This window comes from Myxine glutinosa, chromosome 10, assembly GCF_964187855.1.
Source record: "Myxine glutinosa chromosome 10, kmMyxGlut1.1, whole genome shotgun sequence".
Taxonomy (NCBI): Eukaryota; Metazoa; Chordata; class Myxini; order Myxiniformes; family Myxinidae; genus Myxine; species Myxine glutinosa.
Genome location: NC_136270.1, coordinates 6,302,885 through 6,329,412, shown reverse-complemented (window position 1 = coordinate 6,329,412; position 26,528 = coordinate 6,302,885). Strand labels below are relative to the sequence as shown.

The 26,528-nt window shown below is 44.4% G+C and overlaps 1 protein-coding gene across 15 annotated transcripts in view; it reads left to right on the top strand.

The window, feature by feature from the left end:
- The window catches only part of LOC137434269 (uncharacterized), a 59,477-nt gene that overhangs the window by 10,553 nt on the left and 22,396 nt on the right, over positions 1 to 26,528 (top strand). For all 15 annotated transcript variants that reach the window (XM_068127113.2, XM_078785290.1, XM_068127115.2 and 12 more), the window contains 5 exons: positions 3,773 to 3,904; positions 10,319 to 10,354; positions 15,633 to 15,717; positions 17,238 to 17,341; positions 17,443 to 17,583. In XM_068127113.2, the coding sequence (XP_067983214.2) occupies positions 3,773 to 3,904; positions 10,319 to 10,354; positions 15,633 to 15,717; positions 17,238 to 17,341; positions 17,443 to 17,583 (498 nt within the window). The remainder of the gene's footprint in view (positions 1 to 3,772; positions 3,905 to 10,318; positions 10,355 to 15,632; positions 15,718 to 17,237; positions 17,342 to 17,442; positions 17,584 to 26,528) is intronic.

Sequence of the window (26,528 nt, the reverse complement as noted above, 5' to 3'; positions counted from 1 at the left end):
TGATTAGCTCTGTACGGTTCAGGAATGCATTTGTTTTAGGGAGAATATCCAGATGATATCTAGCCTTTGAGGCCAGTTTGGAGATCTGATCTCTTCACGAAATGTTATAGCAGATGGTGAGGCCAAGGATTTCCAGGAATTACAGCTCTTCCGATGGCTGTCGAGAGAAATGTATTGGATAGCTTAATTGCCAATCCTTATTGAGAGACAGTGTAAGAGCTTGTGATTTGCCGGTATTGAACATCACATTCCAAGTAGCTGATCAGCGTCTTTACTTGTCAAGGTCTATCTATATAATAATAGTGTAAGGACTCGACTTTGTTATCCCTTTTACGCCGCACCCAGTGACCCGATGCCCACGGCACTAATGGATTTACGATCTACCAACCGCGCTCTTTGTTTATCATGTACAGCCATACTCGAAAAATCTGAATTAGCCGACGTTGGGGCCCAAAAGCATCCGATTAACTGCCGATACGACGCCATTTTACGACGCCATCGTATTGGCGTCTGCTGGGCGAAGGCGAAGCAAGCCGTCTGCTGATTGGACAGGCGAAGGCGAAAGCAAGCCGTCCACTGAGTGGACAATCCAGAGCATGCATTTGTGCCGGTGTCGGTGATCGTTGTTCATATACGCACTCTTCATTCTCATCTTTCTTCCTAACTCTTACTCAGACAAGCAAATCCCCTATGCCATCCATAATGGTACACTCTATCCATACACCACATCCTCCCTTCCGTGGATGTTTCACGGGTTTCGGCTAGTTTAAATGGTTTCAGTAGCTGCCAGCCTTTCGCAGGAGTGATGTACCTTTCTGCAGATTGCAGAGTCAGCATAATAATGGAGTTGGTTTTCCAGAGAATCTGATACATGTATATTATTAATATAGATCACGAATATAACGTCTGTCCGGAGACACCGACTTGTGAAACCCCAGCCTGAAGGGAAATATCAAAGGAAGGACACCAGCAAGGGCCACCTGCTGTTTCCGCTTATCGTGAAAATCATATAAAGACTTGGGCAGGGGGCCCTGAATACAAAAGGGAGACAACATACAAATCAGGACTGCCTGCGGCCAGAGGATCTTACAGGCTGAAGAGATATCCAAAGTGTTGGCCCTAACTTCTTGCTTATGGTTGTAGACATTTATCCACTGCTGTGTGAATGAATGAATAACATTATCTGAAGTGGAATGGTGAGGTCTGAAACCAAACTGGTCGTCAGAGATTCGTTAGTTTGAGAAGCAATGGTGCCTGTCATCGGCCGGCCACAATAATGGACTCTGTGTACTTAAAGGGAAACTCAAACACTCAGGCCTCCACGATGCTAATCTATTCCTTGATACCCTACAAAATAGACATGATGTGTATTTTTCCAAGTTCCGATTTAAAAAGTAGGTAATTGTGCAATTGAAAGACAAAATCTTCTTCTTTACGATTAGCCATGACGTCATGTGGTGAAAGCAACCTACACTTTTGTATTATATACAGGTTACATCAAGGTACAATTGAACTCAAACGGCAAATGATTTTCTAATTTCTACAAATATGCTGGGTTGATGCATCCCTGGTGTTTTTTAAATAATACAAACCGAAATGGTTTCATGCTACACCATTGGCTGAAAGATCCGAGGGTTTCCAGAATTTGGACGAGGCTTGTCCGAAATGCCCAAGTGTGGATTGTCTGAGCCTACAAAATATTCGGTTTTGTGTTCGGAACATTTTACAAAGCACTGCTATAAAACAACAAAGATGGCTAGATCTTGTGGTTATCTGCCATGATTGAGAGAGGATGCCATCCCCATGATAAAGAGGAAGAACCAGCCGTCGCTTGAAACTGTAACACCATCTCTGCCGAGCCACCAACATATGGACAGGGGTGATTTGAGTGGTGAATCGAACACCTGTGTTGGCCTGCTAGTGACCTATCTCACCTCTCCACCACTCTCCCTCCCCCCTCGACTGGGTCGGGACATCGACGTGGTACAGACACGAAACAACTGTCACACGAATCTGTAACACCATCTCTCCGGAGCTACTAGCATATGGACATGTGCGATTTGGGTGGTGGCCTGTCAGTGACCGATCTCACCTTGCTAGATGTGCTGGCTAACATTGCCACCACCTTGCACTACGCATCTGAAGAGCTCAAAAACCCCACCTAATAATACCCATGACCACCCCACAACATCCCCCTCCACAACCCCCCATCAACCATCACCCCCACAACACTTACCACCATCCCATACCCTCCCCCGTTCCCCTCCACCCCCATCAACCGTGGGCCTAGCCATATTTCTTCTGGAGTAATATAACTGATTTATGAATTAATACAAATCTTTTATAAACCATAAATTGAACAGAAAAACAAAACCTGCCAATCTGTAATGACATGCGACTGTCGTTTTTATCTTCACTAACACCTCCATTGTCGCCATTTTGGTCTGAATTGCTTGCATGAGGCTCGAAACGATACGGCTCTACAATTCCCCCAAAAGTGTTTCCATCACTAATTTTGTTTCCATCACAACAATTCCCCCAAAAGTGTTTCCATCACTAATTTTGGCTCCAATAGCTTCTTCAAAATCCCACTGATCAATTTCAACATACTGAGAACCTTCAGAGTTACTAATGATGGAGGAATCGGTATTGGAATCCACGTTCGGAATACAATGTTTCTCCATGTAAGTCACCATTTGGATCAAGGTGACACATCAAATGACGTCACTGGCTTCCTGTTACAATTCTCCTTCCTGTTTCCCCTCTGTCGCTTCGCTCTTCAATGAGCCTCGATTTGGGTTAAAATACAGTAATAACTACAACGGCACTCAGTAGAGAGCATACCTCCGCCTGGTTGGCCATATCACTCAATGGTGAAAATCACCTAAAAAATTCTAATAGCCAGATCCGGATCTGGATCTTCACCAAGATTCTTCCTTGTCACACACACAACCTGTCCAACAAGTTTCGTCCAAATCTGTCTAACTTTTTGAGATATCCTGCTATGTATCACTCTTCACCTGATCTCTCAATGGTGAAGAATTCCTTTAAAAAAAATTAAATATTTCTCATATCCGAATCCATGTTCAGATCTTCACCAAAATCGAATCTCTTTGTCCTTGCCAGACACCCAACGTTCGGAATACAATGTTTCTCCATGTAAGTCACCATTTGGATCAAGGTGACACATCAAATGACGTCACTGGCTTCCTGTTACAATTCTCCATCCTGTTTCCCCTCTGTCGCTTCGCTCTTCCATGAGCCTCGATTTGGGTTAAAATACAGTAATAACTACAACGGCACTCAGTAGAGAGCATACCTCCACCAAGTTTCGTCCAAATCTGTCCACAACTTTTTGAGATATCCTGTTATGTATAGTTGTTGGTCATATCTCCCAATGGTGAAGAATCACTTTAAAAATTCTAGTATCTGAATCTGGATCTTCACCAAAATCTAATCATTTCGTCCTTGTCACATACGCTACATCTCTGCCAAATTTAGTCCGAATCCGTGAACAACTGTTTGAAATATTTTGTTCACAAACGGACAGACAGACAGACAGACAGGGGTGAAAACATAACCTCCATCCACCTTTGGTGGTGGAGGTAATAATGAATCTGTAAAAATACAGCTGTCCCATTCTACCACTGCTAGGATAATATTTATATTTGTTACTGTTGTACAGTATTTCCAATTGAGTAGCAAATATAACACCATGTGATTGGATATTGAATGTCTCAGCCGAGCTTATTCAGCAATCCATGGTTCACAGGTTTAGGAAGATGCAGAGCTGCCATAGCAGCGATGATGATTCCTGCTCTACGTCCTCATGTCGTTCATGTGGCCTGACACTGGAGGTGTTTAAAGAGATGAACAAACGCCTTGATCGGCTGCATCTCACTGGGTACGTTCACTCTACCCTTCTTTAGTTATATTATGTCATGTAGTGCATTTTGATAATTATCAGAAACATTGTTTGCTGTAATGCATGATTGTGTTCTATAATATTTTTAACATTTTATTTTATTTTATAGACATACCGGCAGCTCATATTTTGCAGACATTTAATTTTTTTTTTCTATTCAGCAGTGGGATTTTAGATGGCATTGCCTTTTTCACACGTAACATTTTTGATTCCCCTTCCAAGTCCGGATGGCATTAATAGCCATGGAAGTGTGGATAAAATGTTGTTTTTTTTGTATACAGAATCAAGGCTCGTATAAGGGCGAACACATTGAACATGAAAACATGCACAGACACATAAAACATGCAATGAATGGAGTGGGAGACAAGCAGGGAGGGGGGAGAGAGGGAAGCACACAAGCACAACAACAGAAGAGATCAGGGACGTCGGTAGATCTGTGGAAGGGAGAGGGTTGGGGGAGGAGAGAGGGGTACACGGTATAAAGCAAATGAACACTTCTAGGAATTTCAGGAAAGAAGTTGGGGATTGAAAGAGGTGGATTTGGGGTGTTTTAATGGGGGTAGAAAAGATCAAGGTTTTGGATGGGGGAAGATAAGAGATGGTGGTGAACAGCTGTTTTAAAGACCTGGAGGGAGTAGGGGGATTGAAGAGAGTGTGAGAGTTTGTTCCAGAGGTGGGAGAAAAGAGGAATGAAGGAGTGAAGGTGAGCAGAGGGTCTTGCTTTTGGCAGTTTCACCAGAAGAGGGTTGCTGGCCGATCTTGTGCGTCCTGCAGGAATGTTTGGGGGATAGAGCACAGACTCTGGAACAGGGAGAGCAGGGGGAGCAAGGCCGGGGAGGAGTCTGTAGAAGACAGACCACTAACTTGACTGTGCTGAGTGAGTGAAAGGCCCTCAGAATCAGCTTCATCGTGGGAGATTCCAATGATTCTGAATGCTTTGGTTTCAACCGCGTGAAGCCAAGCTAGGTGTGAGGCTGGAGCACCAGCCCAGAGGGGAGAACAGTATTCCATTGGTGTATTTGGTGAGGAGCTCAGAAGTGCTAAGGAAGGACTTCGCACGATGGAGGATGCCCAGTCGGCAGCTGGCTTTGGAGGCCAGCTTGGAAATGTGCTTTTCCCAGGAAAGATCATGGCAGATAGTGAGACCCAAAAGCTTGAGTGACAGAACTTCTTCAAGAGGATTGTTCAGAAAGTAGATGGGAGGGTTGTCCAGACCGTTTTTTCGGGGAGACAAAGTGAGAGTGTGAGATTTGTCAGGATTGATAGACATGCTCCACTTGTTTGACCAGTTTGTGATATTGACCAGGTCTGCAGAGAGTGAAGAGGCTCCTGCCTGCTGATCTGGGGGTTAAGATATGGAGCGGCAGAGAGTGGAATCATCAGCAAAGAGATAGAGAGGATTTTCCAGAGAGTCGAAGAGATCATTAATGAAGACAAGAAAAAGCACAGGGCCCAGAACACTGCCTTGAGGAACTCCAGCCTGAACTTTTTTTTATCATAGTTTCCAGATTAAAGCTGGCAGATGAGCATCAGGAAAAGGACTGACTTTGTGATCCATTTGGTTTAACAGCAATGGAAACGACAGCATCCGAAGATGGCGTCCTCCAGTCGCATGCCAAAACCTTGCTATCTCTCCAAAACTGAAATGGTGACATCATTCAAATGCTGGCCACAGAACATATTGTATGTATTATAGTTGGGTTCTAACTTTTCCCCATTCCTTTTGGATGGTATAAACTGGGCTAAGAAGTCTGCTCTTTCCCCCACTTCGTGACTTTGCCGACGATTCTGCTGAGACTCGGAATGGCCAGACAGCACAACAGAAGCTAGCTCATCTCAAACTAAAGCTTGGACAAGTTGCCAATTTTTGTCCCGTGATCTCAAGATCCGCAGTTGTAAAGAACTCCACCTCACTGGCTTCAGTTTGGCAGGCCATTTGTCTGCACTTTGGTTTGCAGCCATTCTGAGCTCATTTCCTTGACTTTGATTCCATATGCTTTGGGAGTGACGAAAGCCCTGAGGATTTGTTCCAATGACTCACTACATCCATCAATGATAGTCTGCTAAGGGAAGATATCCCATTAGTTCATCATGGTGATTAAACATAAATCAGGAAGAGTTGTCTTCAACGCTAGAAAACCTTGTGGTGTTAACATGGCTTTGCTTGATTCACCCAGATCTGTTCCAGCTGGTCAAATAACGTTGTGGGACTGATTGAGGTCTCAAACATTAGCTTCATTCAAACCTGAGAAATCACTAGCCATGGACTCACTCCTTTCTGTGATTGTTTCTGCAGCTGATGCCAAGGTCATGAGGTCAGCTGTAACTAAACCATCCAATCGAACCCTCTCCAAGCCCCAGCAGCAGTCGTATTGATCTTCATCACAGCCTTCTAGACCCAGTGGCAAACAATCACCTCCATGCTGCCCCTTATGCAAAGAGGCAGGTCATCCTGAAGACCATTTCCTAGGTTGGTGTCGGTTCCTCCCAATTTTGTACAAGGTAAGCTTCACCAGCATTTGTCAGATCTGTGGCGTGGACGCCTATAATGACTGTCCTGATAATGAACTTGACGACGACAATAAGCCTACATCACCTATGGACACTATTACCAGCCACCCACATATTACCATAAGGCAGGTGTATACCAACTGCTCACCCAGTCTATCCCGTTACAACGACCATGCTATACCCCTCACGCCAGACACTGCCCAAAAACTAACATTGTTCGTGCAACTTTGGCCCACCATATCGGCCTCCCAGTCTCAAAAAGTTCAGTGCCTGCTTACCAAGTGGATGGTGTGACCCCTCTGGATGTGGTCAGTGAAACACATGTTGCTCTCAACAGGGCTGATCACATTTTGGTACTTGACGCCTTGGTTGTTTCAGATCTCAATGTCGACGTTCTCGCGGGAACTACATTCATATCTCAAAATGACATTTCTTTTAGCCTCACACAGCATCTCATTTGCATCAGTGATTACATACGGTGCACATACGGTGATCTGTCCCCAAAGGCAGGGTCTCTTCAACCCACCACACACAAGTTGTTATATGCTCCCCAGCAACTATAACCATGCTATGGCCCAGCAAGTTCCTTGAAATCCCCCTTTCAGTCCCTGGCACCATGATGTGTTCTGACATTGCCATTGATCCCAGTGTGAGATCCCTGTGTACACGAGAGACTTGTCGCCCATACAGGTGTGGCCTCAACCTGATATCATGCACAGTGTATGCGTCCGCGTTCGCATTCCTAACTATACCCAAAGTCCCATCACTATCAAGTGATATTCCCATTTAGGCATTGCGCATGCTACTCTAATGCCTGAGGTTGTGAACCCCCCTCCAGTATTTCCTCTGCGTGCACCGCCACCTTCACCTCACGCCTGTGTTGACACTATCCACATTGATCCTGCCAACATCCTGGCAACGAATTTGAGGGTGAAGTTCACCTCCCTCCATCGTGAGTTCTCACCTATGTTTGACCCTAAAATAATCGGTTATAATGGTGCTGTCGGGAACATTGGTGTCAATATGGGTCCAACTCAACCCTCACAGCGCAATGGTCATCTCCCCCAGTATGACCGATCATGCCTCGTTGACCTGCAAGCCAAGTTTGATGAGTTGGGAGCTGTCGGCATGTTTGTTAAACCTGAAGATGCCGATGTCTGTATGGAGTATGTTGACCCCACAGTCATCGAAAAACCTAGTGGTGGATCCCAACTTGTCACTGTGTTCATGGATGTTGGCCGCTACAGCAAACCGCAACCATCATTATTGCCTTGCGTGGAGTCCACCCTCTGCACTATTGCAGAGTGACTCCGATACCTTTTCCGATACCTGAATGACTCCGATACCTTTTCCACAATCGAAGGGAGTTGGTCTTATATCATCGTATCTGACTTGTCTCATGACTTTTTTCAGATATCACTCTCGAAGCATTCTATGAAATATTGTGGTGTTGTCACCCCCATCCTGTCGGATTCGTGTTTATGCTCAGTCTGTCATGGGCAGATCAGGATCTGAGACTGCACTGGAGTAGCTGAAGTGTCACATTCTTGGAGATCTCCTCGAGACTGGCTCTGTTGCCAAAATCGCAGATGACTTATTATGTGATCTGAAAAACTGGATGGCACCACACAGAGGTAGGTGGTAATCGTCCGGATTTATACAGTGACTTGATCAGAGAGAATCCACAGCATCTGAGTCACATGCTTGTTTTGGTACAGATTCTCCTGATTCTCAGTCCAGCCACTACTTCCTGTGAAAGGGGAATCTCCTGCATGAACCGGGTGAAAACTGCCCTTTAATCCTGTTTGTTGCATGACACTTTGAATTATATAATGCAGATCTCATTAGATGGATGTGAAGTGAATCAGTAGTCACCGTATAAGGGTGTAGACTGTAGAATATTGTTTTTCCTCAGCCAAAGGTAATCGTTGGACCACAAGTCCCCAGTAAAGCAATAACTCAATAAGTAAAGCAATAAAACCCCAACAAGGGTGATCAGGCCCAGCAGCCACCAACTCAAGTGCTACAGGAGCAGGAGGTTGAATCCTCAGATCCTGAGTAACAGCAGGAGGTCCTGGTGGATGAAACTCCAGCGGTGGACATTTTATGACACAATTGTTTCATCTGATGTTGATTCAGAGTGACTTTCTGATCATACCGAATGGAGAAAGCTATTAAGTTTTTCTTTGTGAAATATGGGAACACTATCAAGGCTTTCTAACAGCAATCAAATGTTGTTATATGTGTACTGTCCTCACTAATTCTCAGTCATCAAGAAACCGTTTATGGTTAATTTTGTATTAATTGTTCAATTAATAAAGAGAGAGAGCTACTAGAGATAGACACTTGCTTTTTGGAATGTTTTATTAATTTTAAAAGCTGCACTTGTCACTAAAGTATTTAAGAGTTTAAATTCTGAAAGGTAATTTGTCATTTTCTGACATTTCAGGACGTGCAAAATTTCAAAAATTGGGGTTTTAAAATTTGAATTAAATTTGGCAACGGTGCAGTAGTTAAGGGCAATCAAATCCTCGGTGAGGCCTGTCTGGAGGGCAACCAAATTTTTCAAAAATGTATGAGCTCTGAAATGATTGAATTGTATGAGCCCCTTTGAATGACTCCGATACCTTTTCCACAATCGAGGTTAAGTTAATGCAGTTCTGTAGTTTTCTGATGTTTTCTTTGAGCCCTTAAATGATGGTGTTATATTTTCTCCTCTCCAATCCTCTGACATCAACTCAAGTGAGCTATTGAGGATAGCTATTCCTCCCCTAATGCTAAAAAACCACCTTTAGAGGCCATTTTTCCCCGCAAGCGGGGATTGGCCTTTTTCGGGGACCGTGGTTGTTGTTGTTTTTTTTGGTCCCCTTTTTGAAGCAATGTTTTACGGCCGGATGCCCTTCCTGCCGCCAACCCTTTTTGTCGCCTTTTTACGACAAACAGGGAATTACCAGTGAACTGGTACTCAATTTGCCGACCTCGGAAGGATGACAGGCTGAGTCAACCCCCCTGGCGTTAATTCGGCGATCGACCGGGATTCGAACCCAGGATGCTAGGATCCTAGGATCCTAAGCTGGCACCCTAGCCGCTAGCCCAACACCAGGGCTCTCCTCCCCTAATGCTAAGATGCTAATTATCTGCGCATGAGGCTTTTCCTTTTCATTGTTTTCCAAGCTCTCTCCATACTTACTCCACTCCCACCCAAAGCCAAACAGCCCTTTCACCTTTGTGGAAGATGGATATTTTCTGCTGCTAGTACATTCCCTGTTCCTCTTGTGTAAATGATGTAGAAAAGGTATCGGGAGATCTTGGGGAGCTCTCACGAGATTTCAGAGGGATCACAGTTTATCCAGCAGTGTTTCCTGCAGAAAGCGATAAGTGGTTATGTTTTTATTATTATTATTTTTTGCATGCTCGGCAACCTCCCCATAGTACGCGGCCACAATTGGTTGTCGGTTACCGTTTCTCACAAGCCAACGGTGAACGGTTAACATGGGCCTGTGTTCCAGCAGGGTCTCTAACAAGGCCAGTTATAAAGCGGGATTACTACAAATTTATATTGCTATTTAATTCCTATGAACCTATATTGCAGGATTACAATGAATTTTTACATTTTTCATTTCCTTTCCGAGATATTGCTATTTTAGACGTTTCCTCGATGTTGTCACATGTTCAAAAGAACACAAAATCGTGCTTCTCCCTTCCTCCTGAAAATAGTAAATACCGAGTTACTTTCAATGACCGATATGCCAGTTGGTTTATAATCAGTGTGCTTGCTTTGTTTGAAAGGCCACATAATTTGTTTTTGGCTAACCTTTATGTGACTTGGATGTAATACATAAACTTCTTATTTGAAAGGATAACCTGTCTTTTATTTTGTAGCCCAAGACGCCGGATATCTACAGGAACGATAGCTCGGTAAGTAAAGTATTTGATAATTATAATGATTGATTGTTACATCTAGGACTTTTATGAATTGGTTTACTGGATAAGCAGAACAATAATGCCTCGTTTACTTTATGAACTTTGTCTGTTTGGAAATACTCTAATCCTCACTGCCTGGGTCTAAATCCCACCTCCAATCGGGCCAGCAAAGCATCCCGAGTGGAATGCTTTTCCACCTCAATCGCTTGAGTGGAACATTTTGTTGGAACAGAAACAGCATCACATTCCCAATGCTGTGGCATCACCCTCCCAGTGCCTATAACACTAAGGAATGGTGAGTGCAGGGAAGGCCCCGTCTTGGCACTCTTACGGGATTGATTTTCTGCTTATGTTTAGGGCAGAAGAGAATACTCAAGCCAAATTACTTCCCGTTCAACGAATGAAAAGGTACTCGGTTGCTTGTTGCTTGTCAATCGTACTCGTGTTGAACCTGGTGTTAACACTCTGCAACTGCTCTGCAACTGGAGTTAACACTCTGCAAGATGGCCTGAACCTGGAGGCTTTTATTTAAATTACAGAGTGGGTCACAGAAACACACGGGAGAGTGGGACACACACACACATGGGGAGTGGGTCACACACACACACACACACACACACACGGGGGAGTGGGTCACACACACACACACACACACACACATGGGAGTGGGTCACATGCACACACACACACACACACACACACACACACACACACACACACGGGGGAGTGGGTCACACACACACACACACGGAGTGGGTCACACACACACACGGGGGAGTGGGTCACACACACACGGGGGAGTGGGTCACACACACACATGGGGGAGTGGGTCACACACACACGGGGGAGTGGGTCACACACACACGGGGGAGTGGGTCACAAACACACATGGGGGAGTGGGTCACATACACACGGGGGAGTGGGTCACAAACACACACAGGGGAGTGGGTCACACACACACACACACACACACACACGGGGGGGGGGGGGAGTGGGTCACACACACACATGGGGGAGTGGGTCACACACACACACGGGGAGTGGGTCACACACACACACACACGGGGGGGGGGGGGGGGGGAGTGGGTCTCACACACACACATGGGGGAGTGGGTCTCACACACACACACACACATGGGGGAGTGGGTCATACACACACGGGGGAATGACCACCCAGGTTCCCCAAATTACGTAACCTTGAGCTAAAGGCAGGTCGGATACACACGACGCATATGGAGCATATTCTGACGTCAAGAGCAAGTCGCACCAAGAACCTGACAAAACAACGTTCGCAACACGTGACAACACAGGATCACGGCGAATGTCAGCTGCCACTTCCGCAGCGATTATAATCATAATTACCGGACCAGATTATTCCCCCTTCTGTTTATTTATTTATTTCACATCTGTGAATTGCATGTCCATGCACACGTGAAATGGAGTTTCTTTATTAATCCTGGATGTGAGCACGATTGATTCAGCCTTGAAGACTCGAGCGAAAACCCAAAAATTTTTTATTAAAGAATTCACGATTTTATTTCCTCTAGAAATGAAACGCATCTTCTTTGGGCGGTGTATAATCGCTCCGTACGAAACAGGCATTGCCTGGTTTCCTTTGCTTGAGTTGTAATCAAAATGTACCTTTGTTTCTTCAAAAAGTAATTTATGATCGAAGATGTGTTGATTCAGTCTTAAAATGCACATCAGTCACGGGTGACTTACTTCATTTTTAAACTTGAGTGTATCGAAAACTTTTCGCTTTACAAAGTAAAAATAGATTAAAACCAAACGTTGTTAATAAATATTGTATTCAATAGTTAGTTTACATTATACAGGCCTTCTCATTTAAAATGCATTTTGTTCTATAAACCTTGACTTTCATAGAATATTTCTCGTCTGTGTTATTTGTTCGGTGTATTTTGACCTTGCCAATCTCAGCTATTTCCTGCCCGTGCGTTAACTTTCAACATCTCCTTCCCGTTTTTTGCAACCGAGTCTAAAACCATGTTAGCGACTGTGAAAAATGAAATCAGATGGTGAATTAGAGTCGAGATAAAGCTGTGAGAGAGTCTCAATGGCCTTTATGTTTTAGGCCTTTGAAAATGCATTTCATTCTATAAACGGTAACTTTCCTCGAATTTTATTCCCGGATTTTTTAAACCGAGTCTAAAACCATGTTAGCGACTGTGAAAAATGAAATGAGATATATCGAATTAGAGTTGAAATAAAACTGTGAGAGAGAGCAATACACCGCGGGCCTAACAAAAGAGGCCTCAAAGCTATGCGAGTAAACAAAATGGTGGATATTTGTTTTTGAAGCCCCTTCCAGACCGAGTGTAGCCGTTTCACAGACAGACAGACAGACAGAATCACCTCCAGAGAATATTATATAGATACTGTCCATTTTTGTGCCTTTGTGTGTACAGCTGTGTTGACATGGTTTTTTTTTTCTCATAGTTGAGGCTCATTGAAGAGCTAGTACACTGAACGAATCAGGATGTAACAGACAAAAATAGGACGCAAAACAGGACGTGAAAGACAGTAGAGACACATGCAAGAGGAGCAGTAGAAAGAGGGGGGAAACACCAACACCAGAGTTGGAAGGCCAAGTTGGAGGGAGACTTGGATAGACAATGGGTGTGAGGAGGAATTAGGGGCAGGAGAGGATGCATGGGGTGGACAAGATGGATGCAAAAGGAAACTCCGAGGGAAAAACTGGAAATGTGGAAGGAGGAGGGTTTGGGGTGGGGTTATCGAGGGTAGAAAGGATCATGATTTAGGATTGAGGATGATTTTTGATGGTGGTGAACAGATGGCTTGAAGACCTGGAAGGAGAATGTGATTGAAGAGGACGTGGAAGTTGGTTCCACAGGAGGGGGAAAAGAGGAACGAATGAGTGGAGGTCAGCAGTGATCCTAGATTTAGGTAGTTTCACCAGAAGTAGTTGATGGTGGACCATGCGATCCCTGCAAAAACTTGGGGGTGGGGTGCGGAAGAAGGGGAGGGAAAGGGCAGAAGGTTCAAGACCCGAAAGGAGGCGTTAAAGGACAGAGAGACCACCGACCTGTTGCACAAAATGTCATAACCTTCCCTTTCAATTTCCTTGATATCTTTGTCTGCCACTACTCCGTGCACCCTCCTCCACACATTCATACTCACCTGGATCCTCCTCCGCACTTCTACCTCGGACTTACCATCGCCGGTCACTGTTCCACCCAGATACTCAAACCTATTTCCCTGTCTGATCTCCTTCCCCTCGAACCTGATATTCACTTATTTTCTCTGCCACCCAACCCACATCACCTCCATCTTCTCCATGTTCATTTTCAGCCCATGTTTCTCAAATGCCTACGTCCATTCCCCCAGTACTTCCTGCATCTCCCGCCCACTCTCCACCGCAACAGCCAGATCGTCCGCATACAATATCCTCCACAGAATATCTTTCATGTTTACCTTCCTGCTTACCAGCTCCATCACCATGATAAACAGGAGTGGATTGAGAGTGCTTCCCTGACTCATACCGATGGTCACACTGAAGACATCCTAGATCCAACTAAGCAAACAATGGTGTACATTAAACCCGGTTTCACACGCTCCATGCTGGGACGGCTTACCATCTGCACAGATTGAATACACAGGAAGGCCTAGTGTGCGACTGCGGCAACCGGACCATGTTGTTGACCACTGCAAGTTGCGAAAATTCGCCGGGGTTGTGGGAGTAATCCATTCAGCCGCAACTGATGTTATTATTTTGATGATAAACCTGGACTTGGATTTATGAGCTGGTGGAGGGGCCGTTCTGACTTTGGGAGGTTGGAGGTTTAAACCTGACCCCGGCCGAGTCCTAACAAAGACTTTTAAAATGGTATGTGCCGCTTCCTTGCTTTTGACGCTCAACATTTATAAAGGACAGAGCAAGGACAAACAACCATAGGTTGACAACCATTACTTATTTTGCTGACCTCGGTAGGATGACGGGCTGAGTCAACCCACCTGGTGTTATTTAATGGCACGATAGGGATTCAAACTCAAGACCCTGAGATCTTAAGCCAGCCACTTCTACTGTTAAGCCAACACCAGGCCCCAGACAACGAGATACATGTCCTTTTTTTAGTCCGCACACGTATCATCCTCTGTCCGATCCTGATTTAGCCCGTTTCATTTGCATTAAATAAGTAGTGACGTCTGGTAGCTTTGACATAAAATCAGTATTGTTGAAGGCACGAATTACAATAGTGCATTGAATAACGTCAATGAATGAAATGTTTAATCCAGCCAGTGAAGGGGTTAACCTCAGACGTGGCGTCATGTCTCACCATGGGAGGGGCCAATTGGAAAAAATCGAGGAGAAATGAGATTCTAAGCTAAAATGAAAACCTCCCCTCACTTGCAATGCTTAAAAAAAAAAAATTTGCACTGATCTTCGCATTTCGTATTCCCTGCCCCACCCTATTCCCACCCTCCCAATTGTTTGCTGTAAGTCAGCCTCAGCATCAACTCCCTTCCCACCTGACATCCGGGAAGCCAAGGATGTGGGTGGCACGCATGTGTTTGGAGTGCCGACTTCGTGGAATACCTGAATGGTGCTCAGCCAGAAGGGTAGTTGTGTGTGTGTGTGTGTGTGTGTGTGTGTGTGTGTGTGTGTGTGTGTGTGTGTGTGTGTGTGTGTGTGTGTGTGTGTGTGTGTGTGTGTGTGTGTGTGTGTGTGTACACACGTGCATTTTAACGTGTATGTAAATTGGTTGTGTGCCGCTTGCTAACGCGTCCAGTAACCGTGAGCCGCACCTCCACCACAATGTGGCTCTGCATGGTGGCCCACTAGCTTGGCAAACCTCATTCATTGGTTGTTTCTTGTTTTAGGAGGATGCAGATGCTTTTGATGCTCTTGGGATTTTTTCACGTCAACAAATTTAGTCTTGAGTAACGTTTCGTGTCTTTTATGCAAAAGTTATTTCTTAAAAGCCTCACTCGACATCTATATGGTAAACTCATAACAGATATATCAATAAGCAATGGGCAATTCCTACTGTCTTCAGCCAAACTGTTTGAGTCCTGCTTCTTTGGAAAATATAAATATCGGAGACATGTTCTCTGTTATTCAGTTGCGATGTATATATATTTTAAATGAAATGTATTGTTGTGATGTTTTTGTTTTTTTCTCTCATCTGGGCCAGAGTGTTTGTAATTCTAGATGTGACGTGATTTTATCCCTCGTGAAGGCCTGATGGTGTTGAGGTGAAAGCCGTGACCTTTGCTTGATTGTCTCCCACAGACAGTTGTTTCCGAGGAGAGAGTCGTGGGGAGCGACAAGTCTTCTGGGAGACCCAGAACCCTCAAAGGAAAGTCTTACTGAACGTGTAAGTATTTTCTGATGCATAATTCTGCCCATGTCTTCCAGAGGATGCATGGGGTGAACAAGATGGATGCAAAAGGAAACTCCGAGGGAAAAACTGGAAATGTGGAAGGAGGAGGGTTTGGGGTGGGGTTAACAAGGGTAGATATGTCATTGACAATGACAACGATATGTCATTGTGTTCATGTTTTATGTGTGGCCTGTGTTGAGGTTCCGAAGGTTTTGTACCTCGTGTCTGAATGTTGTACTATTGTTTTTATTATTATTATTTATTACCCTGAGCTCGCGAGCGAAAAGCAGCGTTAGGCATTCGGTTGCGTACGTGTGGCGTACGTGCGTCTTCATTTTTAAAATTCATTTTCCTCGGCAAACGTTGATGTGATTGTGATTAACACGAAATTTTACCATAGGATCGCCTCTGCCTGTATAATTTTTTAAATTCATAATTATGACGTCATAGGTCATGTGGTATGGACGCCATCTTGGAAAAACGTTCCACCTCTATATCTCTGAAACAGCTCAATGGAAAAAAATTGAAACCAGGCTCATTGTTAAGTACTCCCCATGGGGAATAAGACATGTTAATGATGATGTCATCGGTGCCTTCATTATGACGTCATAATTCGACAAGTACAACGCTTGATCTGATCAGTGTGAAAAAAATATTTCTCTGCAACTGTTAGTCCGATGGACATGAAATTTTCACCATAGGAACGCCTCCTCCTGTATAATTTTTTAATGATAATTATGATGTCATAGGTCACATGGTGCAGACACAATCTTGGAAACATCGAAAAACATTCCACCTCTAAATCTCCGAAACCACTCCATGGAAAAAATTGAAAATGTCAAGTACTCCCCATGGGGAACAAGATATATTGATGATGATTTCATCAGTACCTTAACTAAGACGTCATAATTCCTTTTTATTTTTTGTCTGCAATTCTTGGTCTGATTAACAAGAAATTTTCACCATAGGAGTGCCTCCTCCTGTGGAATATTTTAATAATTATGACGTCATAGGTCACATGGTGCAGGTGCAATCTTAGAAAAACCGAAAAACTTTGCACCTCTATATCTCTGAAACCGCTCCATGGAAAAAAATGAAACATGGCTCATTGTAAAGAACTCTGCATGGGGAATAGGTGTTGTTAACGATGACGTCATTGGTGCCTTAATTATGATGTCATAATTCGACAGGGACAACGCTTGGTCTCATGAGTTTGAAATGTATTGAGCTTGATCGACGCAACAATTATATTAGAGAATATAAATTTATGATGTAATCGCTCATGTGGTCTGGCAGCCATATTGGATCAAAGAAAAAAAACCCTTCAAAAACAGAAGAGTTGCCTCGCACCAACTTGACTGTGCAGGGTAAGTATTCTATGAATACCATCTAGTTATTATTATTGCTCTTGTTATTTAAATTATTGTTAATAAATCGTTTGCGTATGTTTTGTGGGCACCAGGGAATATTGCTTCTCTGGGGTGTTGTGCAGCATTGATAACCTTCCTTTCCAGATCAATGTGCTGGAGAACAGAATGTTGCACTTGGAGCAAAAAACCACGGCAGCTGCAGATGTGCAGACCAAGCTGCAGAGAGATAATGCACAGCTTATTCAAAGGTAGAATTGTGGTGACTTTTGCACCTGTGTTGATGTATTAATTACAATCTTCACTATAATACAGATGGTGATGGTTTGATCGTGTGGTTTTATTTTCTCAGGATCCATGAGCTGGAGGAAGAGGTTTGTGAGCATTGTGCTCAGACAGAGAAAAGACAAATGGAGCGAGATAAGAACTTTAACGGCAACCTCTCTCACTTGAAAGAACAAAAGACAGCTCAAGAGTCAATCCTCAATAGGAGGTGAGCCTTGCTTGGTAACGTCCTTCATCAGGTATTCTTGTTCACAGATTTGAATGACCTTTTGACTGCAAAAACAAACGTAGTATAGTGTCATGTTCCTGGGTTATGGGGCCAAAATAGTTACATCGACACCTGAATAAGGTGGCCTGAGGCCTAGATCTGCGTTCCGCAACCTTTTTAGCCCAGGACCCAATAAAAAACCCAGGCATCCAGTCACGGCCCATCGAACCCCCCCCCCCCCCCCCCCCAAACCGTCACGGAAATATCGATTGCTTATGATGTTAATATCTTGGTAAGGGTTCGGTTCATCATCTTTGTACAGTAGTACAATTCGTAAATGAATGAATGAATATGAATGAATGAATGAATGATCGTTTTAAGGCCATTTTCCCCGCTAGAGCAGGGGTTAGCCTTGCGGGCCCCATGACAATCATGGTTCCCTTGCGGGCCCCAATCCAATCATGTTTGAGGCAATGTTTTTATGGCCGGATGCCCTTCCTGGCGCCAACCCTTAGTCACCTCTTACGATGCGCAGGGATACGGTATACCTATTCTAAACCGGGGTACACACCGGGATCATTCATCCCAGCAAGCTGGTACTCAATTTGCCGACCTCGGAAGGATGACAGGCTGAGTCAACCCCCCTGGTGTTAATTTAGCGATCGACCGGGATTCGAACCCAGGATCCTAGGATCCCAAGCCGGCACCCTAACCACTAAGGCAACACCAGGCTTGAACAGGCTCGTAATTGAACAATAAAGCAAAGTGACGACAATCATACCAAACACTGTCCTTATTTTGTTGTTATTTTGTACGGATCTCCACGACCATGAGGAGAGAGAGAGCGAGAGACCACGCCCCCCTTGAGAATGAGCAGCGACTTCGATCACAGACACTGCCCACTTGATATTATTGTCAGCCAATCAGGCGTAAAGTCCCTGCCTTGTTAGCAGCTTCGGAAGAGATGAATCCGCCCCTACGATGAATCCGGATGAAGATTTAATGAAGAAGATGATGATGAAGATGAAGAAGATGATTGCCGGATGTACTTTTAAAAAAGAGGCAAAGTTTAAGAATGGCTGTATTGCAACAAACAATAACACTTACGAAGTTGTGATATACCAACGTATACATGGCACGAGTAATAGTAAGCAAGAACCCGACACATCAATATTCTAAAGACGAAATGAAAAACTAAATTTAACGATACTTACTTTACCATGTATTACTTTATGAACGTACAAACCGCCAATGCAGTGAAATACTTTTACGACGAAAAAAAACCAAAAAAAGTTACCCGCAATAGTGTACGGTTTCTTTTCTTTGGCTATCTTCTCCGCCACCAGGTAGCTGGCTTTGGTCAGTCCATTCGACGGAAAAACAGCCGAACTCATTACTGACTTGCTGTTGTTCATCTCGCGTTCTCTCCGGAGAAAAAACTCCCGCGACTTGTTGACATGATCTCCATGTTTCTTCTCGAGGTGCCGTTTCAGCTTTTGGGGCCTGAGGAACTCGTTGGCCAACACGTCAAGGCATATCACACACTGTGGTCGATGAACATTGTGCTTATCGAGATTCAAGGTGAACCCATAGTTCAGGAACACAGGCTGATACTTTCTAGCCAAGGCGAGTACCTTACGCTCACAGCTCAATCTTTCGAATGAAAAGCAATGGACATTCGCGTGTCGGAAACTAAACGTATGATCTGACTGACCGGATGCATGCGCGGTACATCGCGGTACATCGGTACAGCGCGGTAGAAGAGTCCACACTATAAAGTTTGTGTCGGCGTTCGTTTGATCGCTGTTCTGTTCAGTCGGGAGAAGTAAATAGTCGATAAAGTTTTTTTCCCGCGATTTCTGAAACTATTGTGCGACCCATTGAAAATCCTTCGCGACCCAAACATTGGGTCGTGACCCATAGGTTGCGGAACGTCAGCCTAGATGACCGACTGGTTTGATCTGGTTGGACCGCATTAGAAATATTCCCTTGTCATATTTCTTGTATACTTTTTAGTTGCGTTGATGGGGAAATAAGATGCCTCCACAAGGTACAATTTAACGATGAGATTTTTCTTTCAACAACAAAAAAAATCTTTCTGACTTTTTGGTTCTTCACTGACTCGAGAAATCTTCCTCTCCACGGGATCTTTACCGTCCCAAGAAAGCGTCCTCTCCACCGGGTTCTTTTCCACCACGAGAAAGCTTTCTATCCATGGGATTCTTCAATGACACGATAAAGGTTCCTCTCCACGGGCATCTTCAATGTCTCGAGAAAGCTTCCTCTCCATGGGGATCTTTACCGTCTCGAGAAAGCTTCCTCTCCACGGGGATCTTTACCGTCTCGAGAAAGCTTCCTCTCCATGGGATCTTTACCGTCCCGAGAAAGATTCCTCTCCACGGGATTCTTCACTGACACGAGAAAGCGTCCTCTCCACCGGTTTCTTTTCCGCCACGAGAAAGCTTTCTATCCATGGGATTCTTCAATGACACGATAAAGGTTCCTCTCCACAGGATCTTTGCAGTCTCGAGAAAGGTTTCTCTCCACGGGGATCTTTACCATCTCGAGAAAGGTTCCTCCCCACGTGATCTTTACCGACACAAGAAAAGTTCCTCTCCACGGGGATCTTTATCATCTCGAGAAAGGTTCCTCTCCACAGGATCTTTACCGTCTCGAGAAAACGTCCTCTCCATGGAATCTTTACCGACATGAGAAAGCTTCCTCTCCACAGGATCTTTACCGACACGAGAAAGCTTCCTCTCCACGGGGATCTTTACCGTCTCGAGAAAGGTTCCTCTCCACAGGCTCTTTACCGTCTCGAGAAAGCTTCCTGTCCATGGGGATCTTTACCGTCTCGAGAAAGGTTCCTCTCCACAGGATCTTTACCGTCTCGAGAAAGCTTCCTCTCCACGGAATCTTTACCGACACGAGAAAGCTTCCTCTCCACAGGATCTTTACCGACACGAGAAAGCTTCCTCTCCATGGGGATCTTTACCGTCTCGAGAAAGGTTCCTCTCCACAGGGATCTTTACCATCTCGAGAAAGGTTCCTCTCCACAGTATATTTACCGTCTCGAGAAAGCTTCCTCTCCACGTGGTTCTTTAGACTTGAGAAAGCTTCCTCTCCATGGGGAGCTTTACTGACTCGAGAAAGCTTCCTCTCCATGGAATCTTTACCGACACGAAAAAGCTTCCTCTCCATGGGATCTTTACCGTCCCGAGAAAGATTCCTCTCCACGGGATTCTTCACTGACACGAGAAAGCGTCCTCTCCACCGGGTTCTTTTCCGCCACGAGAAAGCTTTCTATCCATGGGATTCTTCAATGACACGATAAAGGTTCCTCTCCACAGGATCTTTGCAGTCTCGAGAAAGGTTTCTCTCCACGGGGATCTTTACCATCTCGAGAAAGGTTCCTCCCCACGTGATCTTTACCGACACAAGAAAAGTTCCTCTCCACGGGGATCTTTACCATCTCGAGAAAGGTTCCTCTCCACAGGATCTTTACCGTCTCGAGAAAACGTCCTCTCCATGGAATCTTTACCGACATGAGAAAGCTTCCTCTCCACAGGATCTTTACCGACACGAGAAAGCTTCCTCTCCACGGGGATCTTTACCGTCTCGAGAAAGGTTCCTCTCCACAGGCTCTTTACCGTCTCGAGAAAGCTTCCTGTCCATGGGGATCTTTACCGTCTCGAGAAAGGTTCCTCTCCACAGGATCTTTACCGTCTCGAGAAAGCTTCCTCTCCACGGAATCTTTACCGACACGAGAAAGCTTCCTCTCCACAGGATCTTTACCGACACGAGAAAGCTTCCTCTCCATGGGGATCTTTACCGTCTCGAGAAAGGTTCCTCTCCACAGGGATCTTTACCATCTCGAGAAAGGTTCCTCTCCACAGTATATTTACCGTCTCGAGAAAGCTTCCTCTCCACGTGGTTCTTTAGACTTGAGAAAGCTTCCTCTCCATGGGGAGCTTTACTGACTCGAGAAAGCTTCCTCTCCATGGAATCTTTACCGACACGAAAAAGCTTCCTCTCCACAGGATCTTTACCGACACGAGCAAGCGTCCTCTCCACAGGGATCTTTACCGTCTCGAGAAAGGTTCCTCTCCATGGGGATCTTTACCATCTCGAGAAAGGTTCCTCTCCACAGGATCTTTACCGTCTCGAGAAAGCTTCCTCTCACGGGGATCTTTATCGTCTCAAGAAATCTTCCTCTCCACGGGGTTCTTTACCGACACGAGAAAGTTTTCTATCCACAGGGTTCTTTACCGATACGAGAGACAGCTGCCTGCTTCACTTTGCCCTGCCCCCACTAACTAGCTCGTTATCCCTCATCACCCCTTACACTACACACGTTTGATCTACTCGAATAAATGTATTCATTCTTGATTTTAAAAGCACTTTTTATGACGTTTTATATGCAAAAAAGGGTTTTATAGGCTTTCCGAACATACCTCGCTGAGCGCACAGGAGGTTAGACGGGAAAACTGACATTGCATGAGCGGGTTGCAGGGATTCATTCATGTTCCCATGATGCATCTGGCCTTTTTGGTGGCACTATACTGTACTGTACTGTTATTTCCACACGTTGAACTCCCACAAAAGGCATGTTTGTTAATTGCCCAAAAACGAATTGTGCATACACACTGTGTTCATTCACATTGTAGTGCTTCGGCAGGTGTGCTCAAGCATTTAGAGAGCATTTTTACATTTATTTGCTGTAATAACGATTAACAATGACTGATAAGTGCAAAGCATGTAGTACCAGTGACTATGGTAAAAAGAGATTGCTTTTTAGGCTTTATTATTGTTGCTGTATGTATTTATAGCATCAATTATTCTTCTTTTTTTGAACCACATTTAATAACATTTTATGTAAAAAAAATAATATATATACTGAAACGCAAAATAAACTTACCACCTTTGAAACCTTTAAATATCAACAATAACACTGCGTGTAGTAAATGTGTGAACTTATTTGTGGACAATAGTGTCCTCACTGTCAGATAAAACGGTCACGGATGGTCACTTGAACCTTCAATGGTCACTTCATAGCACAGCTGTTGAACAGCCGTTTTGACTGTCAGTGATTAGCCAAGGGGTACGGGATGATTTTAATGAGCTGCACGTGATGTCTTGATATTAGCTTTAAAAAGGCCAGTGCAAAATGGGCATTTCAATCAACATGCCATGATTGTCAAGGGATCAACGGCAGCGTGCCCTGGGCATGCTGCAAGGCGGACTGAGCTACCGTACAAACCAACAATTGCTAATTGAAACATTGGCATTTTATTGATGACATGTCAAGTTTTTGACCAAGATACACCATCTCATCAGTTTGTTCTACAGTACAGAACAGCACAGGGTGCAATGTCAGTCCCCTTTCAATAGCGTGTGTGGCAGGTAGCTCAGTCCGCCTTGCAGCATGCCCAGGGCACGCTGCCATTGATCCCTTGACAATCATGGCATGTTGATTGAAATGCCCATTTTGCACTGGCCTATTTAAAGCCAATATCAAGACATCACGTGCAGCTCATTAAAATCATCCCGTACCCCTTGGCTAATCACTGACAGTCAAAACGGCTGTTCAACAGCTGTGCTATGAAGTGACCATTGAAGGTTCAAGTGACCATCCGTGACCGTTTTGTCTGACAGTGAGGACACTATTGTCCACAAATAAGTTCACACATTTACTACACGCAGTGTTATTGTTGATATTTAAAGGTTTCAAAGGTGGTAAGTTTCTTTTGCGTTTCAGTATACATATATATAGGGTTTAATTTGTGTCCGGGAACCAATTAGTCACTCATTACTTGTATTTAAAGGGGATTTATTTATCTGGTTTACGAACATCCAGCTTAAGAACATCCAGCATAATGCAGTTACTATATATATATATATATATATATATATATATATATATATATATATATATATATATAGCAATACCCCGGCCTACGTCATTAATTGGTTCCATAAGCCGTGACGTAACTCGGTTTTTGACGTAAACTGGGCGTAATGCCTTTAAAATGCCTTAAAATGAAGACAAACACCGTAAAACTAGAGTAAACAACTCGCGAAAGTATATAACTATCGCTAAACCTTAAAGAACACTAAAAACACATTTTAGTCATATTTTTTAATGAGTAATGAACACAATTAATAAATGAATTTGTAAAGAATAATAAATAAAATTATGTTATTCACCTTAAACTTGGCGTCTCTTCTGAACACAAAAAACACATTTTAGCCATATTTTTAAAAGAGTAATGAACACTATATGCGGGGCTTCTTCGGCGACTCATCAAAACTAGTAGAGGCCTTGCGTTTCTCGACATTAAGTAGGAACTGATCCAAAGTCCCTTGAATTGTGCACTTCTTCTCAGTTAAGATGGTCCGATACGGGAGAAAAAGGTCACTGGTGCCATTCATCATTTTTGCGAAACGCTCGGCGTTTGGGTCTTGTGCCTCAAATATTGCAAGACACTTGGAGAGGTGATAAAAACCTTTCTGCATTTCGGCTACGGTGAATTTCCTTGGCTCTGGTTCTGGAAGCTCATCCTCTTCGCGGCGCTCTTCCTTCAACGCCATTAAGTCCTCATTAGTTAAAGGCTGCTTGTCTGCCTCGATCAAACCGTCGAAATCCTCCTCCTCCAAATCCATCTCCAGGTCAGCGCTGAGGGAAATCTCATATCAAACATGCATCATTCGAGCGACGTTGCTTTGTTTGCTTCTTCCAAAAACGATGTAGTTGGGAGCCAGTAAGGAACAGAAAAAAACTATGGAACTAAATGTTCATGTTGGCTACTTGGAATTCCTCATTTTCTGTGTAATAATTTACCAATTCTCATACAAACAAAATAGCCAATTAAAGGAAAAAACACCTCTCAGAATGCACCAAGAAATCAAAATTTTTCTGGCGGGCATGCCCCCAGACCACCCTAGCCTGCTTACACGAGCTCCGCCGCTCGACCCTCGTGACAGGGAGGGGGGTGCTGGGGATGTGCTCTGGGAGCCAAGGGGGCCATAACACAAAAAGGTTGGGAATCCCTGGTCTAAACAGTAAGCACATAATGCAGTTACCATTTGTTACAGATTTGTCACTTCCGTCTTTGTGGTTTTCATCCACTGGAAGCATTTTTAGTTTCATATACTATTATTGTTACAGTTTGAGTGTGAAATGGAGATAACTGTCTTCAAAGGTAAAAATTAGTGTTTCAAAAGAAAAACGAAATGGATCGAGAGAAACCGGAAGAGGAGGAAGAGGGGGCCGGAGCGGATCGAGTGAGATCGAGAAAGGAAGGCCGATCTGCTTCGAGGTGTCGAGTGGACGCTGGTGGACATTGGTCACGAGCGAATATTGGTTTCCCTGGGAAAGGGATTCCTGTGACAGTGTCGTTATTGCTGTGGCAGATAAACCGGCGTGACGGGTTTTGCTTTTGGTTCCGAAAGTGAATCATTGCTGGAGAGCAGGTACGCCTCCATTACGGGCCCGTCTGCCATTTCACCTCGCACCAGTGATTCGCCTGGTTCTCGTGTGTGTCGTGGATTTCGCTTGGGAATTCGCGGTTCTCCGCTTGGGAACTGCTGCTCGTTCATGTCAGCGTCATTGTCTGGTGAACCGAAGGTGTGAATTCCCAGTCGCATTTTGGGTGAACTTTTACCTGACCGCCGTCGGCCCGACCTCACCCAGCGGCTCTTCTGCAGCGTCGACTGTCAGCCGTCCTGGGTTCAGGTCTCAGTACGACCTTTTTTTATTGTGATCGCCGGAGCGTGGATCGACTTTGGCCTGGTGTCGTGACAGTGACTTTGGGGAGGTCACAGTTCGCTCACGTGGAGTAACCACCGTTTAGAGGCCATTTTTCCCCGCAAAGCGGGGGTTGGCCTTTTCGGGGACCGTGGTTGTTGTTGTTTTTTGGTTCCCTTTTTGAAGCAATGTTTTACGGCGGGATGCCCTTCCTGCCGCCAACCCTGTTTGCCGCCTGTTTGTCACGTGGAGTACCGTGAGTTATTGAGTTAAGAAACTGGTGGTACCATCATAGGAATTATATGGTGATTGTTGTGCAATTGAGGTTTTCTTGTACTTGCGCAAGTTGTTATTATTGTGCGATATTAATACAATACTTGGTTTTTGGTATCGATTGATTGGTGTGGTTTCACCATTGGTCATTGGCACACATTATAATAGCACATCTTTCTGCCGTGACTCCTTTCGGGGCTCGGAGGTACACCGTGACCGGGGTTTGGGGAGGAGCACGTAACACATTTAACAAACAAACATACAATAACAGCGTCCGCATTTAATTTATACATGAAACTAGCAAAGTGGCGTCGCATACTCAATATAAGCCTACCTTAATTTTCCGGTTACATACACACACCCACTGGACAGCCAGGAATTCACCAGAGAATACAAAAACTCAGAAATACGCTTCTTGAGGAGACACAACCAAACATACCACCCTAGCTGGCACAACCAGGAAGTACCATCACAGAGGACCTCGTAAACGAGGTCTAACGCTATGCGTGCACCGGTAACATGTATATAAAGGGACGGAACCAATGTAATTATCTCTGACGAGGACTAATAATTGGTCCCACAGGCTACAACCCCGTCAGAGATATATGTATATCTATATATATATACAGGAGAAACACACATACACACAGGAGAACATACAGGAGAAATGGAGAAGGTGAAAGGATTTTGGAGTTTGCTGATGGAGGCAGATGAAGCTGATGAAGGCTGAAGGCTGATGATGCTGATGAAGGCAGATGCACAAAGGCTAACCCCCGCTCTTGCAGGGAAAATGGCCTTAAAATGCATGTTGTTGTTGTTGATGGAGCTGATTTGTTGATTTGTAATACTCGGTTCCAGAAAGAGGATAATAAGCTTGTTACATACACGTCAGGTGGGTCGACAACAACCGTTGACTACCTGCTGG